Source organism: Crotalus tigris, unplaced genomic scaffold, assembly GCF_016545835.1.
Source record: "Crotalus tigris isolate CLP2741 ecotype Arizona unplaced genomic scaffold, ASM1654583v1 scf7180000018923.2277400, whole genome shotgun sequence".
Lineage (NCBI taxonomy): Eukaryota > Metazoa > Chordata > Lepidosauria > Squamata > Viperidae > Crotalus > Crotalus tigris.
Genome location: NW_024097276.1, coordinates 1345758 through 1363821, shown reverse-complemented (window position 1 = coordinate 1363821; position 18064 = coordinate 1345758). Strand labels below are relative to the sequence as shown.

Here is an 18064-nt window from a genome sequence, read left to right as displayed (position 1 = left end):
AAAAGCAGTCTTGTGTTTAATTTGGCTTAATTTTTTGCCAGTAGGTTAGATTGTCTGAAATCAGAAGACAGGATGACATATCAATAACTTATTATTATAGCTATAAAGATTCCGAGAATTGTTTAAGGAAGGATATGGCAGTGCACTGAGTGGTTTACGAAATGTGGCAGGAAGGGCAAGGTGAAGAAGGACAATTTTCCATCCCATCCAACTTTGGTGGCTTTGAATCTAGAAGGGCCATTGTTCAATGTTACTTTTTTTTCTCCCTTAAAATTGTTGACCAGGAGTAAAAGAATACTTTTCTAGATTGGTGATGGTTCTGGCAGGAGTAAAACACACATATAACAATGTACTTAAGACATTTTACTTATTAAACTAACAACTAACTAATAATAACTAACATGCAACTTCATTATAGGATGTGATTCCTTTATGTCGGACCTTTTCACATACTTTCATTGAAAAATGTCTCAAACCTTTCCATGTCTGCCTCCCTTTTTGTTTTGTTTATTGTGGAAAACAAAAATTAAAAAATAACAAAAACACAAAATTACTGAGTTTTCACAAATGTTGCCTTTGCCTTGATTAAACAATTCCAATCAGTGAACAGAAGACTTATGACAAGCAATCTCCCCGTATTCATAACAGACATGGCAGTGAGTCCTCTCAGCAGGCAGTAGCAGCTTGCAATCTTCTCAGGCTTTCTGAGGAAGCTAGCAGCGAAGATTGCAAATGGTGATCACATGATCGTGGGGAACTTGGTAAACAGTTGTAAATGTGAACAGGTTGCCAAGCACCCAGATCATCATCATGTGACTGCAAAGGTAGTGGTACAATGTTTTTCAATGGCTGGAAGTGCTTTGTGGGCCGTAAAGCACTTTTTCTGAGGCCATCATAATTTCAGACATTTATTAAACAAAGGGTCATAAGATGATATGACCTATAAAGCACATCATTGTTTGACTCCATTGCTTGATGACAGTAATCTCAGCAGTCCTGGTTGTCATCGTTAATCAAATCCCACCCAATCATTAGGAAGGACCCACTCCAAACCATACCATTCCTGGTTTGGTCCTTCTCAGACCTGCACAAACTGCCTCTGCTTCAATTCTCCTCACCCAACTCACTTGCCCCATCTCTGCCCTTTCTGTACTGCTGTATTCCCTTGCCATGTCTATCACCACCCTGCCCTCTTTGGTGTGAGTGCATGTTCTTGCAGCACCAGAATGCTGGGCTTTGTGCTACTGTCCCCTCCCCAAGGATTTTCTTCCTCTACTCTGCCTCACTCTCCCCTCTGGTGGACTTGCCAACATCTCAAGCTTCATGACATGGGGGCTCTGTCAGCACTGGGCTCACTTTTAGTCCTTGCTGCCACCACTTCCTGCTCTTCCTCCTCCTCCTTCATACTGGGTCTGAAAGCAGAAAGTCATGTGTGCATGCAAAATAGACAACATCTATGTAGGTGTTGGGTGCCTTAAAGCACTTCCAGGTTAAAAGGATTGAATGGTGACATCCCTCTTGCCCGGAAGATGCCCAATTGGGGGCTCCTTTCATATCCTCATTAAGTTGCCCACCAAAGTAGTATCCATCTCTCTATTCTCAGTCACCTGCTTTTGAACTGCTGGGTTGGCAGGGGCATGTGATGAGAGCTCACCCCGTCCCGTAGCAGCAACCGGGTCTTGAATGTGAGCCTGCCGATCATCAGCCCAGCATCCTAACCTAACTTCCAATTTCACAAAGGAAATGATATACTACATTCTACAAGTTTATGTGAATAAACTCTTAAAACTATATTTAAATAATTTTTTTTACATTTTTGTATCTTTATCCCAAGTCAAAAAGACTACCAAAAGAATCCTTACTGCCACCTTGAGAAACCCATGCTTACATAGGTAGGCCCATCTTCCATAACATCAAAACAAAATCAAAGCAATTCAGATATATCTTGAAGCCAAAATATTATCTTTGACCTAGTGCTTTGGAAAATGCATTCATTTCCCAGAACCAGAATACAAATTTTAAAATAAACCCATTTACTTACCAAAGATGGAATTTTTATGGGGAATGATACAGGGGAAGTTTTTAAAATTCAAAAATAACTCTTACTGAAACAAAACACTATATCTATAACAACAATTATTATGAGTTTTCATAAGAACTTTTATCTCATTTCCCTGGTCTCCTTTATAGGCAGGCACCTGTGTAAAGTAACAGACTTAGCTAACATGTCCTTGGCTTCTTTCTCAGCTGTGGGTTATGGAGAAACTTCAGCAACTGGAGTTATAACTGTTTCTTGGCCAACCTTTCCTTGGGTTTAGGGTAAATTTTTACCTAAAGTTTATCCTAAATTATGAGGACTGTAAATATACTAATGAAAACTATAGCCATGATACATTTGCTGTACCAAAGATATAGGATAGAGTAACAGCATCTTTAAAGCCTAGCAGTGTTTTCACTCCCTACCTCCCACACTAGAGATTTAAAGGAGGATTATTTTTAGTTTCATTCTAGTGGTTTATTGCTGTGCCAGGTTTAAATCTTGTTTTGCTAATTGCAACTGTAATTATTCAAGTCTGTAGTTGAGCACTGAAATTTTATGTTGCTTCCTTCACACCCACATTATATAATATGATACAGAACATAATGTTGTATATTGTTAATACTGAACCGGACTATAAACCTCATAAAGTGGATCATTTGTGCTAAGTTTCATTTTAATAGAATAAATCACTGTTTGATGATAGACATCCAACTCTTCACCTCCAATCTATTGTTACTGGTTGCAGATATAAGCACTCTCATGTGATATTTATCTTTATGCTTGGAACGGAACATTTTAGACAATACTAGTATTTTCTTTGCTGATATCACATATCACATTGGTCTACTGGAAGGCAAATATGATTCAGAAATGTTGATATTGTTTTAATATTATTTTCTTATACTAAAGGCTATAGTTATACAGAATATCTTATTTGAATTTAAATTAACTTTTTTTGTGAAAATTTTATTTAGACTGAGAATGCTGTTTTCTCTTAAATGCAGAACAGATGCCAGGTTTTATGCCTTTGCTTTTACTCTACTGCCATCTGCTGTAAAGATAAAGAATACTGATTACAAGATGAATTCTTATAAAGAACTAGTTCAAAATACAGATCAAAACTATTTTCACCCTTGTTCTCCCATTTTAGTTCAAGGAATGTTCACTTGCAACAAAACTTACTGTATAGAACATAATGCAGATGGAATACTTCTAATCTATAATTTATCCAAATTTAAGAATCCTGGGTGTATATCATATTTCACAGTTCCTCTATTGTCTCAGTTAAAAAGGGGCTTCTGTATACGAATGCCTTTGGATCAGTCTTGTCTTCAGGCAAATACAGATATGCAAGTCCATTCAGTCTTTGAACAAGTTTGCTACTGCTTTTTTAGGGGTAAGAGGAAGTGGTTGGCCTAAGTTTACCTAAGGCAAGACTCTTCATTTCTAGCTCAGTGACTTTAACCACTTCACCAAACTGGCTTCAAAAAGGGGTAAAAGATGAGAACTATTCCCATGGAGTAGGATGAATTGAGAATCGGACTTCTATCTCACTGAGAATAAAATTGTGGAAGTGAACTCTTTGTACTGAGCAATTTGATTATTACAAGAAATGGGTTTGTGATAATGTACAACACAAAATTAATTGATGCAAAAGCAGCAAGTGTCAAGTTTCATCTAAAATGGCTGGTATATAAAGTGGACTGAAATCGGGTATTGAGCTATATTGGTAATTTGAAGTATGTTGGCTTGAATGCAGCATAATATAGATTATTAGATAAGAACTTGAAAATTAAGTATTCCCAGATAACCTTTGCAGAAATATCATCCTTTTCAACATATGGCCAATTATGCAATCGGTAATTGCAGGTTTTATTACATGGATGAAATGCAGGTAGTCTTTGTTTAATGACTCCCGGGTACAGACTGTTTAAAAGTGATGAAAAAATAACTTTGCAGCCAAGCCTTGTATTTATGACCTTTGTTGGTCTGCAAAGCAAAGCAAAGCTCAAGTAAGATCATAAGCACATTTGTGGCTTCACTCAGTGACTGCCTTGCTTAATGACTGAGTGGCCAGTCCTAACTGTGGTTACTAAATCAGAATATCTGTAAGGAAACCAGTGCTTAATGTAAAAAAGGTAACAGCAATGTGAAGAGAGGTTTTTCTGCGGACTGGAGGGGGCGTGGTTTTGTGTGCTGCCTGCATCCCACAGATGAGGCTTTGCTTGTTTGTACGGACCAGTTGCTGGCATGCTGCAGCCCGGTACTGGTCTACGGAAAACCCTACAATATTAGTCGTAATTTAAACTAATACTTCGAAGGATGCCAAAGATCATCTGCATATTGGAACAGATGGAGTGAGAGTGCATCTTTGTGGCTATGAAAAGAAAGGACAGAGCTTTACAAAGGAAGTGTGTGTAGTAGAAGTTTATCATGGTCTCAGTAACCATCAGGAGTTCTGAATGTTTCCCCAAGCTTTTATGTATAATATTCACACACACACATACACCCTCCCCTGATTCACACACTAATACAAGATCAATGGAGGACTGGAGATTGTGATAATAAATATTACAACTGTTTGCATAATATGTAATTAAGCAAGTCATTTTTATTTGTTCTGAAAGCTACAAATAGGAAAGTAACCGTCTAACTATTCCAGTCTTTAATCAACTGATTAACTAATCTCAAAATGTAGGAAGTCATATTATACAAATTCACATTATCTTATAACAATGAAGTATTTTCTTATTTGAATAATGATAATGTACAGCACTGAACTGCATGCTATCCTATTAATTGGATTAATTTCCAAGCTTTCACTTCTTTGGGCAATAGACCCAAATTCATCTCAGTCACAAATGGCATTGCTTACAGCTTCAGCCAAGCCAATAACTTAATTCACATTTTCATGGACCTTAAACTTTACTTGAGAGGATATATATCTAAGCTGCACTTGCATAAGAATCCTGCAGGTTTGCCATCTGAAATATACTTAAGGCTGTGGGACATCTGACATAGCTAACACCAAACTTCAAATAGTTTAAGGTACCGTAGTAGGACGGATTACACTAACTTTCGTCACAAAGTGCCACAAGGCAAACTGAGGAAGCTGAGGAAACAGGAAACTGGTCGGGTCCCAAGGAGGGTCCCTCAAGTGTTCCAAGGAAGGGAGCAGGTAACATTTATCCTTCCCAGCACAGGTGCCGATAAAAACTAAAAACTAACGGTGTATTTCTACTCCCAAGTCCTTCCGGATTTAAATGAATGTCCTTTCTGTAGCCCTCGGTGGCGGAATGGAGCGGGCAGAGAAATACAAACTGGCGCACACGCTTCCCAACGTGCAAGAGCGGGGCCAAGGGGTCTGTGTGCCACCGACAGGCGGGCTGTTGGGGTCCAAGTGTCTGCCGAGCTCAGAAGACAGAGGGCGCAACGAAACAAGGAGCGGGAAGCTGAAAGCCAGGCGAGCAGTGATACAGGTACATGGAGAGCACCCTTGCTAGCTAGCTGGGGGAAGCGCCTTCAGAAGCTGGAGGAGGAAGAGGAGCAGACGCAAAGGCGAGGAAACAAACAAGGGTTTGTTTCTCCCCCTCCCTGCCAGGCCATCAGCGAAGGGACGGAGGTGAGACCTTCTGAAGTCCCATAATAGAGGCAAAACAGTAGCCGATCTTAAGAAATGCTCCAGGGCAGCAAGCTCTCCTCAGGACCACACCTTTCTTACCAGTTGTGGGCGGGACCCCCGAACTCGTCCCTTCCCTTGCCACCCCAATGGCAGTGTCGTTGTTGAGCTACCTCTCCGTGTCTCTCCCCAGCACAAGTTGGTGGTGTCTGCGAACAGAATTCCCCTATTGGCAGACACGCTAGTGAACTCACGTCAATTGGTCCACCTCCTTATGAATTCCAAACCTTCTCATGGGTCACTGGATAGCCAAAAGCTAAGAGGCGGGGCTAAATACCTGAATTGGTCTTTCGTGTCAATGGGGAGGAGGGGGCCGAAGAACTGCGAGTGCCGCCTGTCAATCTACCTTTGCAAAATTGTAATTTTAAAAAAGCAGGAAGGAGACCAGAGACCAAAAATATTAAGAAACACCGTCTTAGAAAAATGTAAAAATTTATAGGACAGATTTTTAACCTAAAGCCTAATTTCTTTGCCAACAGAGCCAATAGGCTTATGATATAGGTTTGCACCATTTTAGAAAAAAAAAAATCCGAGGAGCTGGTATCATATTCTTGAAAGAAGTTCTCTGCAAAACATATTCAGATGAGGCAGAGATGACTAGCAAAAATTCAGTAATAACTATAGATTCAGCCTTTCTATGTTTTTTCAATTAATTGAGAGGAGAGATATTGCACAAAAATTGAAGAATGACTTAATTACATTGGCTTTTCACCACTAGGCCAAAATATGGTTGGCTAGTTTGTTGTTTAGCTCAGTGGTTCTTAACCTGGGCGATATCGCCCCCCAAGGGGCGATTTCGTTTTTCAGGGGGGCGATGGAATGAAAAGGGGCGACGTGGAGGTGAAGGAATGAAAAGGGGGCGATATGGGGACGATGGAGCAAGAAGTTTTGGGGACATTTTTGAGCCTGCCCCTGCTCCGAGCCTCCTCCGCCATTTGGAGAGAGAGAGAGAGAGAGAGGCACTTGTGCTTCTCTCTCTCTCTCTCTCTCTATCTCTGATGCAGATTTGCCCCCTCGCAGGGCATCTGGTTGGCCCTGCACCCGGGTGCCCCGCCTCCTGGGACAAGCGCAGCCAGGAAGTCCATTTCCCTGGCTGGCCCCGTCCCAGGTGCACGTGACCGGGGAACCATGCAGGGGAGCCCTGGGATAACTGCTCGGAGCAGCCCATCAGAGCCTCAGCCTAGCAGGCCAGCCTTCCCTCATCCTAGTGGGCCAGGTGAGTAGAAGATGGGGGGGAGAGAAAGGGAGGGGGGAGGCATTTTCCAATCAGACCCGTGGGAGTGCTTCCTCCTGGGGTCCGGCGCCAGCTTCCTTGCCCTCCTCCTCCTCCCCTTCTTCCTCCTGTTGCCCCCCGGGCGGCAGTCCTGGCTGGGGTGGCGGCCGTCAGGGGCATTGCTCCCTGGGCGACACTGATGGGTCACGGATGGCTGGGAGCAACGTGCGTTGCGGAACGGCCCCAGCTCCTCCAGCAGCTGATGGGGTGTTCTGCAGATGCCCTGCAAGTTAAGCCCGGGAACGCTGGCGGCGCGAGGGGAGGCTTGGCGATGCAGCCAATGGGCGGGGCATTCGGCAGACTTGAGCTCAGGGACGCCAGCGGCACGAGGGACGGCCTGCCAACGTGACCATGAGCCGGGGCGGGCAGCAGAGCTGGGTACCTCCAGCGGCGATGGGGTCTTCTGCTGCCTCCTGCCCCCCCTCCCCGCCCCTTCAGTGCTCTCTGCCTTTCATTTTCTCTCTCTCTCTCTCTCCTCACCTGGAGAAAGAAGGGGGAGGGAGGGAGAGGAAAGAAAGAGAGGGAGAGGGGACAGAGAAAAAGAGAGAGGGAAAGAGAGAGAGGAAGCGCAAGTGCCTCTCTCCCCCCTCTCCTCACCTGGAGAAAGAAGGGGGGAGGGAGGGAGAGGAAAGAGAGAAAGAGAGAAAGAGAGAGGGAGAGGGGACAGAGAAAAGAGAGAGGGAAAGAGAGAGGAAGCACAATTGCCTCTCTCCCCCGCTCTCCTCAACTGGAGAAAGAAGGGGGAGGGAGGGAGAAAGAAAGAGAGAGGGGACAGAGAAAAAGAGAGGGAAAGAGAGAGGAAGCACAAGTGCCTCTCTTTCCCCCCCTCTCCTCACCTGGAGAAAGAAGGGGGGAGGGAGAGGAAAGAGAGAAAGAGAGGGAGAGGGGACAGAGAAAAAGAGAGGGAAAGAGAGAGGAAGCACAAGTGCCTCTCTCCCCCCCCTCTCCTCACCTGGAGAAAGAAGGGGGAGGGAGGGAAAGAGAGGAGAAAGAGAAAAAGAGAGAGGGAAAGAGAGAGAGGAAGCGCAAGTGCCTCTCTCCCCCCCCTCACCTGGAGAAAGAAGGGGGGAGGGAGGGAGAAGAGAGAAAGAGAGGGGGGAAAGAGAAAAAGAGAGAGGGAAAGAGAGGAAGCATAAGTGCCTCTCTCCCCTCCTCACCTGGAGAAAGAAGGGGGAGGGAGGGAGAGGAAAGAGAGAAAGAGAGAGGGGAAAGAGAAAAAGAGAGAAAGAGGAAAGAGAGAGAGAAAAAAGATTTGACCACCCACCCAATCTGCTCTAAAGGCACAGTGAAAACACAGCCAGCACTCCCCCTGAAAAGCTCTCATTTTCACTCATTTCAAGCTAGCAGTTGTGCTTTTATGTAGCTTGACTATCCCTGTGATATATAGATTAAAATGTAATTATTAAAAGTCTCTGAATATTCAAACCTTGCCCAGCCCTCACATCCACAAAATTATTAGCTTTATTCTGGGGGAGAGAAATGAAAGTTTATATAAATGCATTTCACATTTTAAGAGGTCTGCAGTATTGCAAAGTTTAAGAGCCACTGGCGACTAAATCAAAGTTATGAGCAGTTTATCAGTGGGCGTTCCATTTTAATCTGTTGGGCTAAGAAAATTGAAACTCTTGTTCTTAGTGCTGCTTTGCTTCTGTGTTCTGCTATTCAAAGAGGGTTGGGCTCTGGACCCCCTTTTGGGGGGGGACATGGGAACATTTCTGGAATTTGAAGATGCTCTCACAATACAGCAGCTGGAAAGGGGTTTGTGTTTACAAAAATAGCGGCATGGAGGGGAAAACCATCTTGAATGGTGAGATGGGTAGCTAATAAATTTAATCAAAAATAAATATAGTTTTTAGAATTGTAGGTTACTCAGTGTCACTTGGCTGAGATGGGCAGCTACAGAAATTGATTGATTAATTGAATAAATGAATTAATGAACTTGTTGCACAGATTTATCAAAATGCTGCCTCTGTTTTGTTGCAGGAAGCCCCTAGAACAGGGGTAGGCAACCTTGGCTCTTTTATGACTCGTGGACTTCAACCCCCAGAATTCCTGAGCCAGCTATGTCATAAAAGAGCCAAGGTTGCCTACCCCTGTTCTAGGGGCTTCCTGCAATGTCAACGTAACTGTTGAAACTAGATTTATCGACATCCACATGTGTTTTTCTAGTGTTCCAATGGAGTCAAAAATTTAATTTGCAGGTAGTGCCTTTCATTTTGAAGACCTCTCAACATGGCCGAGAAGAGGAAGTGTCGCCAATATTCTACGGAATACCTAAAGCTTCCGTTTTGTCTTCTTTGTGAGAAAACATTTTCAAATGAAGCAATGAAGCCTTCCTGACTGAAAGAACATTTGGTAAGAATTCATTTGGATAAAGCCGACAAACCGGCATCGTTTTTCCAATCCTTAAAGGCCAAGTTATTTGGAAAATCGCCACTCAACGCCGACAAGGGGCTCATTTGTTCCTATGAAGTATCTTTGTTGATAGCAAAATGTGGCAAACCTCACACTATTGCAGAAATGCTAATTTTACCAGCAGTGAAACAGGTTATTGCCACCATGTTGGGGCCCAGCGCAAGCACTATCACGCAATCGATTCCTTTGAGCAATGACACCGTATCAAAAAGAATTGATGAAATGGCTGCTGATGTGGAAGAAAGGCTTATTGATACCTTGAAAAATACAGAATTCGTGATGCAGATTGACGAGTCAACGATTCGTGAAAATGAAGCCTTGTTATTGGCTTATGTCCGTTTCATCAACAGAAATGAAGAGATCGGGGAAGAACTGTTATTTGTTTGAAATTTAGCCACCGACACAAAAGATTCTTCGATTTTTAAAAAGGTTGAAGAGTTTTTTAATGAGAAAAACATCCCTTTGACAAACATCGTGGCATGTGCAACCGATGGAGCTGCATCCATGGTTGGACGATATCGCGGATTTCAAGCTCATCTAAAATCGGTTGTATCTGGAGTTATGACTGTCCATTGTGTCGTTCATAGACAGCACCTTGTCTCAAAAAAATTGAGTGGCCATTTGCACGAGTCTCTACATTACATCATTAATGCTGTGAATAAAATTAAGTCGAATGCCTTGAACAACCGACTTTTTCACAAGCTTTGTGAAGAAAATGACATGGAGTTTGAACGTCTCCTTTTGCACATCGAAGTAAGGTGGCTTTCAAAAGGAACGTGTTTGTGGCGATTCCACGAACTTTTTGACACAGTTGTCGAATTTCTTGAATCCACTGACCCAAGTCTAAGCAGTTCTCTTAAACTTCGACGTCTGGAAGTAGCTTATCTCGCTGATGTTTTTGACAAGCTGAATGAAGTGAACGTAAAGCTGCAAGGAGATAAAATCAATTTTCTTAAGGCCAAGGGAGTAATCTGCTCATTTATTTCCAAATTGGACCTCCTTGCAAGCAATATGAGTTGCCAGGAGCTGTATCAGTTCCCAAGCCTTGGTAATGAATGTGAACTCCAAGGAGAAGATTTGGATGTTTTTTGCTGCCACTTGAAGCAACTAAAAGAAGATATGGAAACCAGATTCTATGGTCTGATAAATCTGGAAGTGCCCACTTGGGTGCTAAATCCTTTCACAGCAGATTTTGCACAACTTCACCCCAAACTGCAAGAGTCACTGACAGATCTGAAATATGACTGTGAAGCCCAGTCACATTTTCAGAGTTATGGCTACGAAGCTCTTTGGCTGAAAATGAGGAACACTTACCCAATATTGAGGGAGGAAGTTAAGTTGCTTCTTTTAGCCTTTCCTTCCATTTACTTAGTGGAGAGGGGCTTCAGCGCTGTCCAACAGATCCTTTCTAAATCAAGGAACAAGTTGAAGATCTCTGAGCACGGAGATTTAAGAATGCGATTAACAAAAATGGTTCCAGACATCAAGAAATTAGCATCAGCTCACCAAGCACAAGGCAGCCATTGATGTTCTTTTTTTTGCTTTTTGTGTACATACATTTTTTCATTAATAATTGACTGAGCTTTTATCGTTGTATTTGCTTCGTTTTTGAATTTTTGTTATGCTCTGTAAAACATTTTGTGTGTCTCTTTGTATTGTACTTTTTTAGCGTGCACTCCAGTTCAATATTAAATTTTCTTTGTGTCTTTTTAATCCTTTTTACAGTGTGTGTGACTATATATACTTTCCTCGAATATTAATTTAGTTTCAGAGTTTTCGTCTTGAAATTCTTAGTTCCTGCATTGCGGTTTGCTATTATGCCCTTTTCATTTTCTTTTTGCGTCTTAAATTTCACTTGTAATTCAATCATTAAATGTTACTGTTTTCCTTTTTGGGCACTTCACTTTCTTGCAACTGAATTTTGTTTTCAGTGGTCATTACATTTAAGTGTCTTGAATAAATAAGATAATAATGAAATACATGTATCACGAAGTTTGGGAATGAAGTGATGGATAGCACCAAAATTTTTCACACAGTTGAGATATGGGGAAAAGACTGGAAATAAATTATTTGCATCAATATGTCCTGATGACAATTTTAAAGAAAACAAAAAAAGTGTTTGCATAAATTGAAGAATTATTTCCTATGTTGCAATTAAGAGGTTATGTTGGGACGGGGGGGCGATGACAACTTACTCATTGGCTCAAGGGGGCGATTCGTTCAAAAAGGTTAAGAACCACTGGTTTAGCTTACTGTGTAAACAAAGCCTCTATAAGGGTCTAATTTGTCTCTTGCTGGAATAACTAAAATGGCAACTGAAAAGAGATGGAAAAACAAAAGATACACATTTGTTTCACAAACTTCCATATTGTACTTGTAAATATATTTATGAATCAATACAAAACGTAGGGGAGTTTCCAAAATGTTCACTGATAGAAAATTGATTTCCATTGATAGCATGCTAGTAGAGGATCTGAAATCTAATTGCTCATCATTGCTAGATACAATATATTCTTACCTAAAAAGAAAGAGGTCAATACAAATCAATACAAATGTTTCCTGATTTAAAAATATATCAGATTGTTCCCCATTTCAAGATCTTATACAAGGGTGATATTTTGTCAGTTTTTCTCTTCTTAGTAAGATTCTGCACTTAAAGAGATACATAGGAACATCATAGTGCATACCTGGCTGGATGGTAGCACTGGTGAGAAATATCTGGGCATCCTAGTAGATTTAAGTAGGAGCCAGCAGTGTGTTGCAGCTGCCAAAAGAATCCATGCCGTCTTGAATTTTGCTATATCAACTAAGTGTTAAGATCATCAAAAAGTGATGGTCGTGCTCTATGCAGCTGTTTTTTTCTTGTCAGCATTTTGTTTTGCTATAAAAGAAAGCAGCGGGAGAGTATAGGATATTACAATTGGAAGCACTATAGACTATATAAAATTCTATGAGATGGAACCATTATAAGATAAAAAATCTTGTGTTGAAACACCCTTGGATACAAGTCATATATTATGGCTTCCTTCTTTTCAGAGATATAATTTCTGTTTGAAGAAGATACTCATCTTTCTGTCTAAACATAATTTTCTGTGTTCCTTTGTATCATATAGACTTAATCAGAATTTCAGGATTTGTGTTCACTTATGTCAGAACAGAGAACTGTGATCTTACTGTATGTACTTTGTTCATAAAGCGTACACGAAATGAGATTTATTCTTTACATTGGACTACTGTATGCTAAAAGATTGCAATAGGCCATTGTAGAAAAGTGGAGGATATGGTTTTAGAAACTTTACCTCAAAAAAGGCAGCTCAATGTGAAAGTCATGACAGAAATGTTATGTTAAAAAGACTAATTGAGTATTATCAAGATGGGGACTTCAAAAATTTGTATTTAACCCAGAGTTGTTTTATAGAAACCACCCTGAAACATGTCATTTTTGTTTCTTGGTCTTGCTAACTATAAACCTTAATAACATAAAGGAAAATTTGAGAAGCTTAGAATGTATTGGTGTGGCATTTGAAGCTAAGCAGAGTTGGGCCTGGTTACTATTTGGATGGGAGATTTCGCAGAAATTCCAGGTCCACGGATGGTCTGAGAAGTTGAAATACCTCAGAGAAAGCAGTGTTAACTATTTCTCTATTGCTGCCTAGAAAGTCAAATAGAATAGATGTATCCATTAAGTCATCTGAAATCAAAGGTCAGCTTAAAAGAGACATTACATTTTATTGCAATTAAAGTTAAAAGTTTCAGGCTGCAATTCTGTAACTCTTCATTTGGGAATAAAATCCACTGAGCTGCACCCAAGTCAGAAAAAAACATAACAGTACCTTACTGAAGAAATTGGAGACCTAGGAGAATTCAGCTCAAAGCAATTAAGTAGAAAAATATTTTTCTCTATTGGGACCCAATTCCTTTCTGAGTTACCATTTTCACAGCATAGGACAATACTTGCAAGGACATAAAACTATTCATAAGCAATGATTCGTCTTAAATGCCATACTTCAATACACTGAGAATCAGTCTGTTATATTTATAGTTTCAAAATATTTTGAGATTGGAACTTGTATTAACAATTGAGTACTCAAGTACATACATCTGAAGTAGTAGATCACAGTATAAATTAAAGCAGTCTTGATTTAGCACTTTGTAACAGCTAGTTTCAATGTAGAAAACGTATTATGAAAATGTAAGCATAAAATATAGTTCTTAGGTATACAATATTATTGCACAGATTGCTTGAACAGAGTAGTGGTTCAAATTAATCAATATCTAATTGAGAATACCACAATATATCAAATATACATATTTAGAAATAGTTAATTCAATTAAATAGCACATAATGAATATTCTACCAGAGAACTGGCTTATATTTTTTTTGAGGGGAGGGACCTTTAAACCTTTCTGACTCTTGTGACCTGATATAGATCAGTCCTATAATTCACACAAAGTAATCTAATTACTATAATCGGTAATGTATAAAATGTAGATGAAATATAATTCACTATCCTAATTATGTTCTGGCTCAAGAAACAGAGAAAGTACCATATACATGGCTCAGAAATCTCTGAGAGACAAAATTAATTTCACTTCACTACAAAATATTTTTCAAATGCCAAGATAAAGTTTACAAATTTACAGGTAATCCTTGTTCTACAATCTTTTGTTTAATGATGGTTTGATGTTGTGACCGCCTTGGAAGAAAAGTGATTTAAAGCCCATCCTTGAAATTACAACTGCTTGTGCCAGCTTGTGGACACAATTTGGGCACTTGGCAACTGGCTCTCATTTATGATGGTTGCGGCATTTTATAGTCACACAACTGCGATTTATGACCTTCCTGGCCAACTTCTGACAACAAAGTGAACTGGGAAGCTGGATTCACTTAATGACTGCATGATTTGCTTAATGACATGATTAGCTTAACAACCACAGTAAAGATATTAATAAAATTGGGTCCGGTTATGACCATATCACTTTGCAACTGAAATTCTGGTCCCAATTATTTTTGTAAGTCGAAGACTCTCGATATTTTCTAGTTTTTCCTAAAACTAGGAATCTCCTGAATTTCTACAAGTGAGTACTGAGTTGAATTGATTATAGATCTGAATTAGTGTAAGATGGATTCTTAGGTAAATATACAACATAGCACTAGGCTTAATCTCTGCCAACAAATATCTGAACATTCCTGCAAACTGATCTCATGTATAAAATCAAGTTTGTCCATTATAAATAATCATCGCTTAGAAAAATACACTCTGACACTGAGTCTCTTGACTACTACCTGGGGCTCACTACTATTCCAGGAGACTTTTTGTATTGCTTGAATATTGTCCGAGAACAATAACTTCTTAGTACAATTAAGTCTAAAGCAGAAATAAAGTTGCTAGTTACATTGTCCAACATATAAACAATATTAATTACTGAGATGGCTGGCTATACCAAGAGAGAGAACGGCAGACAGCTTTTATCCAATTACTCATAGCAGGTTCATACTCCTCTGGCTCCCTTTGTGGCTTAAAAACCATGTCAGTTTGCCTCAACTTCTTCAGATGTTCTTTGTCAGTCCAAAATCCTAAAAAATAAACAAAAAGATATAAAATAGTTGTTCTTATGTTGACCATAATTTCTGTATTAAAACGTGTGTAGGGGTATATATAAATCTAGTTTGAAGAATATAAACACCACAATGTTTAAATATTTGGAATATTTTTCATATTGCAGAACTAACTTGCAGAATAAATCTATTAAATAATCATCTATAGGTTTTTTCTGCAGAATTATCTATTCTGTGGGTAGGTGCACCTGCCCTATGGATCACCCTTCTCCCAGGAATCCACTATGCCCCCAGCCCTCCTCGTCTTCCAGATGTTTGGAGAGCTAACTCTTCCCACAAGTGTTGAGGCAGGATGAGGTTGGAGCAGAAGATGGTGCAGGGATGTATAGGAAAGTGTTGGCATAAAGTGCCATATTTTTAATAGAATTGTAATTGATTTTTATTTTATGGTTTGGAGGTTTCTGTTGATTTAATGTTTTGTGCACTCCCCAGTGTTGCTGCTACAATACAGGCAGCTATGTAAGTATTTTTAAACAAACCAACCAACAAATGGATAATATAGTCAACATTAAGAGAGACGTACTACTGCAGTTTCTGTTCTATCTTGTTCAAATGATTGCAAAATATTTTTTTAAAAACAAAGGTTTCCTTGGCTGCTTCAGAGATATCTGATTGTGTAACTAAAACAATTTGTGAATTTATAGAGGTAGTCCCTGACTTACAACCAGTCACTTAGCAACCATTCAAAGTTTTTGCTGACGCCCTCCAACACTACTTATGACCCAGTTCTGAAATTACGGCCACTGCAGCGCTCTCCTGTGGCCTGCAGGGAGGCTGCACCACCACCACTACCCCTGCCCCACCTCCAAGGGTTGACTTGATGGACTGTAACAAAAACTATATGGCATACTCTTGAAAAATATTATTATTATTTGCCAATTTTGTACAATGTAAAATAAATGACCATTTCTCCTGAAACAGATTCCCCCAGATACTCAGAGTAAAGCGTACCAATAGTGAGGCCTGCTAGAAAAGCTGCTCCAAGACAAGACATGTCTGTACTGTCAGGCTTGTTTATTGATTTATTGATTAAATCAGAAGTCATCTGCATCACAAAACTATATTTACTGACGCCTCCATCAGCTCTATTGAGGTGGGAGAAAAAAAATAGAATTCAAATTCTATAAAATATATATGATTTAAATTGTATGCCCCAAAGACAAAACATAAACACTGCAGTGTTGTCATCTGCAATATCAGAATGGTATGCAAAATGGGTATTCTACTATGTAGCTAGTGGAGTTGCTTCTTAGGTTTTCTAAATTCTAAATAAAACGGAGTGTAATTATCAAGAGATTTTTCATGCTTGGAAATTGTTTAGTTTTATATTTTATTTTCATCAAAAGTACCTGAGGAGAATCTGATTTGGAATCTTTAATAACTGGATAAGATTCAGTTATGATAAAATTCACACATTTGCTGAATAGTAGGTAGTTCAACTGACCAGTGTAGAAATATTCAACGTGGTTTTGTCATGATAATATTCTTTCTGAAGGATCCTATTTCCAGCTTGACAGTGATAATAAAGTCAGCATTGCTATTGGTTGGATTTATCAGCATATCAAAAGGCATCTCTCTGTCAACAGGTACAGCATTCTTGTACCCACAATCTTAGAATACTGCAAACATACAATGCTGCAATATGTAACATGGTGACATGGCAATGCTTTGAAGAATGTCTAGCTCAATCTAGTTGAAAAAGGAACAGCTAAGGGAAATGGAAGCAAATGTAATGTATGATGTAATATGTAGAAATGCTTCCCTCAAGCCATGAGTGTAATACTCAAATATGTACTTTGTTCTGATAAAATGTATCATTCTTAAAGGTAACATTAACTACTTTCCATTTCATACTTTGTACCTACAAGAAGATTACCAAACTAATATCCTAGATTTCCAAAGAATAAATTGGAAAATAGCAGTTTGACAAATATTACTGTACACAAATACCACTAGGAGACTAACAATAGTTTTGTTAACAATTCTACCGGCTGCTACAAATCTTTTGATCAAGAGCTTACAGCAAGAAATAGCTCTAAAACAGAATTATACTGGCTCTGACTTAACCATTGGGCCCTAAAGTTCATGCACGAAACTTATTTAATATATAAATTCATATTTATTCATATTCACATTGAATATTTTGGATACAATATAAACATACCGAATGGACACAGACGGAATGCCCAACTCTGTTGTAATGATATCATACAGTTGTTTGTTTCTTGGAAAAACAGAGGGAGAAATTCAATATAGTAAGTAACAATTATATTAGAAGCATAAGATGTCATAAGGAACAACAATCAAAATTAACTAGATATTTAAATACATCTTTAAAAGGGAGTTAAAATTAGCTATAGTAAAATAAATTAGACTGCTTAATAAACCAAAAACTCTAGATTTTTGAGCTATAGTTTTTTCTTTCTTTTAAAACATTTTAGGTTACTTTTTTCATAAGATTAAAGCAGTATGCATCAGGTATTCAACAAAATCCCAAAAAATAAAAAGTCAGCAGGAAAAGTATTAGTCAACAAGTTAATAAACTAAATAGTTTTGTATAATTTTAAAGACAGAAAATATAATGAGAATTCCAATGATCCTATTATTGAAAGTGTTATTAGTATAAAAGTCTAAACCTAATAGCAATATATTCTTAGTCTATCCATAGTCATTATATCAGATAACCACTGTTCCCAAAGTAGAATATATGAATTCTGTTTTTATCTTATGCTTTATATGACAAAGGCAGAGGTGATAATTAAGATCAATATATTTAATATAATGTAGCTTTCTCAGTAATCAAAATATTGAACCATTTTTGCATCTGCTAACTGATAGCAGTGATCATACATTTTGTTATTTGCCAACAAAAAGTAATATAAACAACGTAAAGCCAATTTATAATTTAAATTTTAGTTGCTCAAATTGAATTTAAAATTTAATCAGCAAGGAACAAAGCAAAACAAATTCCATTTATGTAATCTATTGTCTTAATCTTATAGAGAGCCAAAAACAAAATACAAATGGAGAAGTGGA

At 39.0% G+C, this 18064-nt stretch overlaps 1 protein-coding gene and 1 pseudogene across 2 annotated transcripts in view; one reads left to right on the top strand and one right to left on the bottom strand.

Annotated features, from left to right (window-relative positions):
- The first annotated feature begins 8142 nt into the window (after positions 1 to 8142).
- On the top strand, positions 8143 to 11137 carry LOC120314399 (annotated as a pseudogene).
- A 1975-nt stretch (positions 11138 to 13112) lies between these two features.
- The window catches only part of GK5 (glycerol kinase 5), a 35122-nt gene continuing 30170 nt past the window's right edge, over positions 13113 to 18064 (bottom strand). For both annotated transcript variants that reach the window (XM_039357423.1, XM_039357422.1), the window contains exons 14-16: positions 17193 to 17252; positions 15980 to 16113; positions 13113 to 14986 (exon numbers count right to left, since the gene is read on the bottom strand). In XM_039357423.1, the coding sequence (XP_039213357.1) occupies positions 14832 to 14986; positions 15980 to 16113; positions 17193 to 17252 (349 nt within the window). In that variant the 3' untranslated portion in view covers positions 13113 to 14831. The remainder of the gene's footprint in view (positions 14987 to 15979; positions 16114 to 17192; positions 17253 to 18064) is intronic.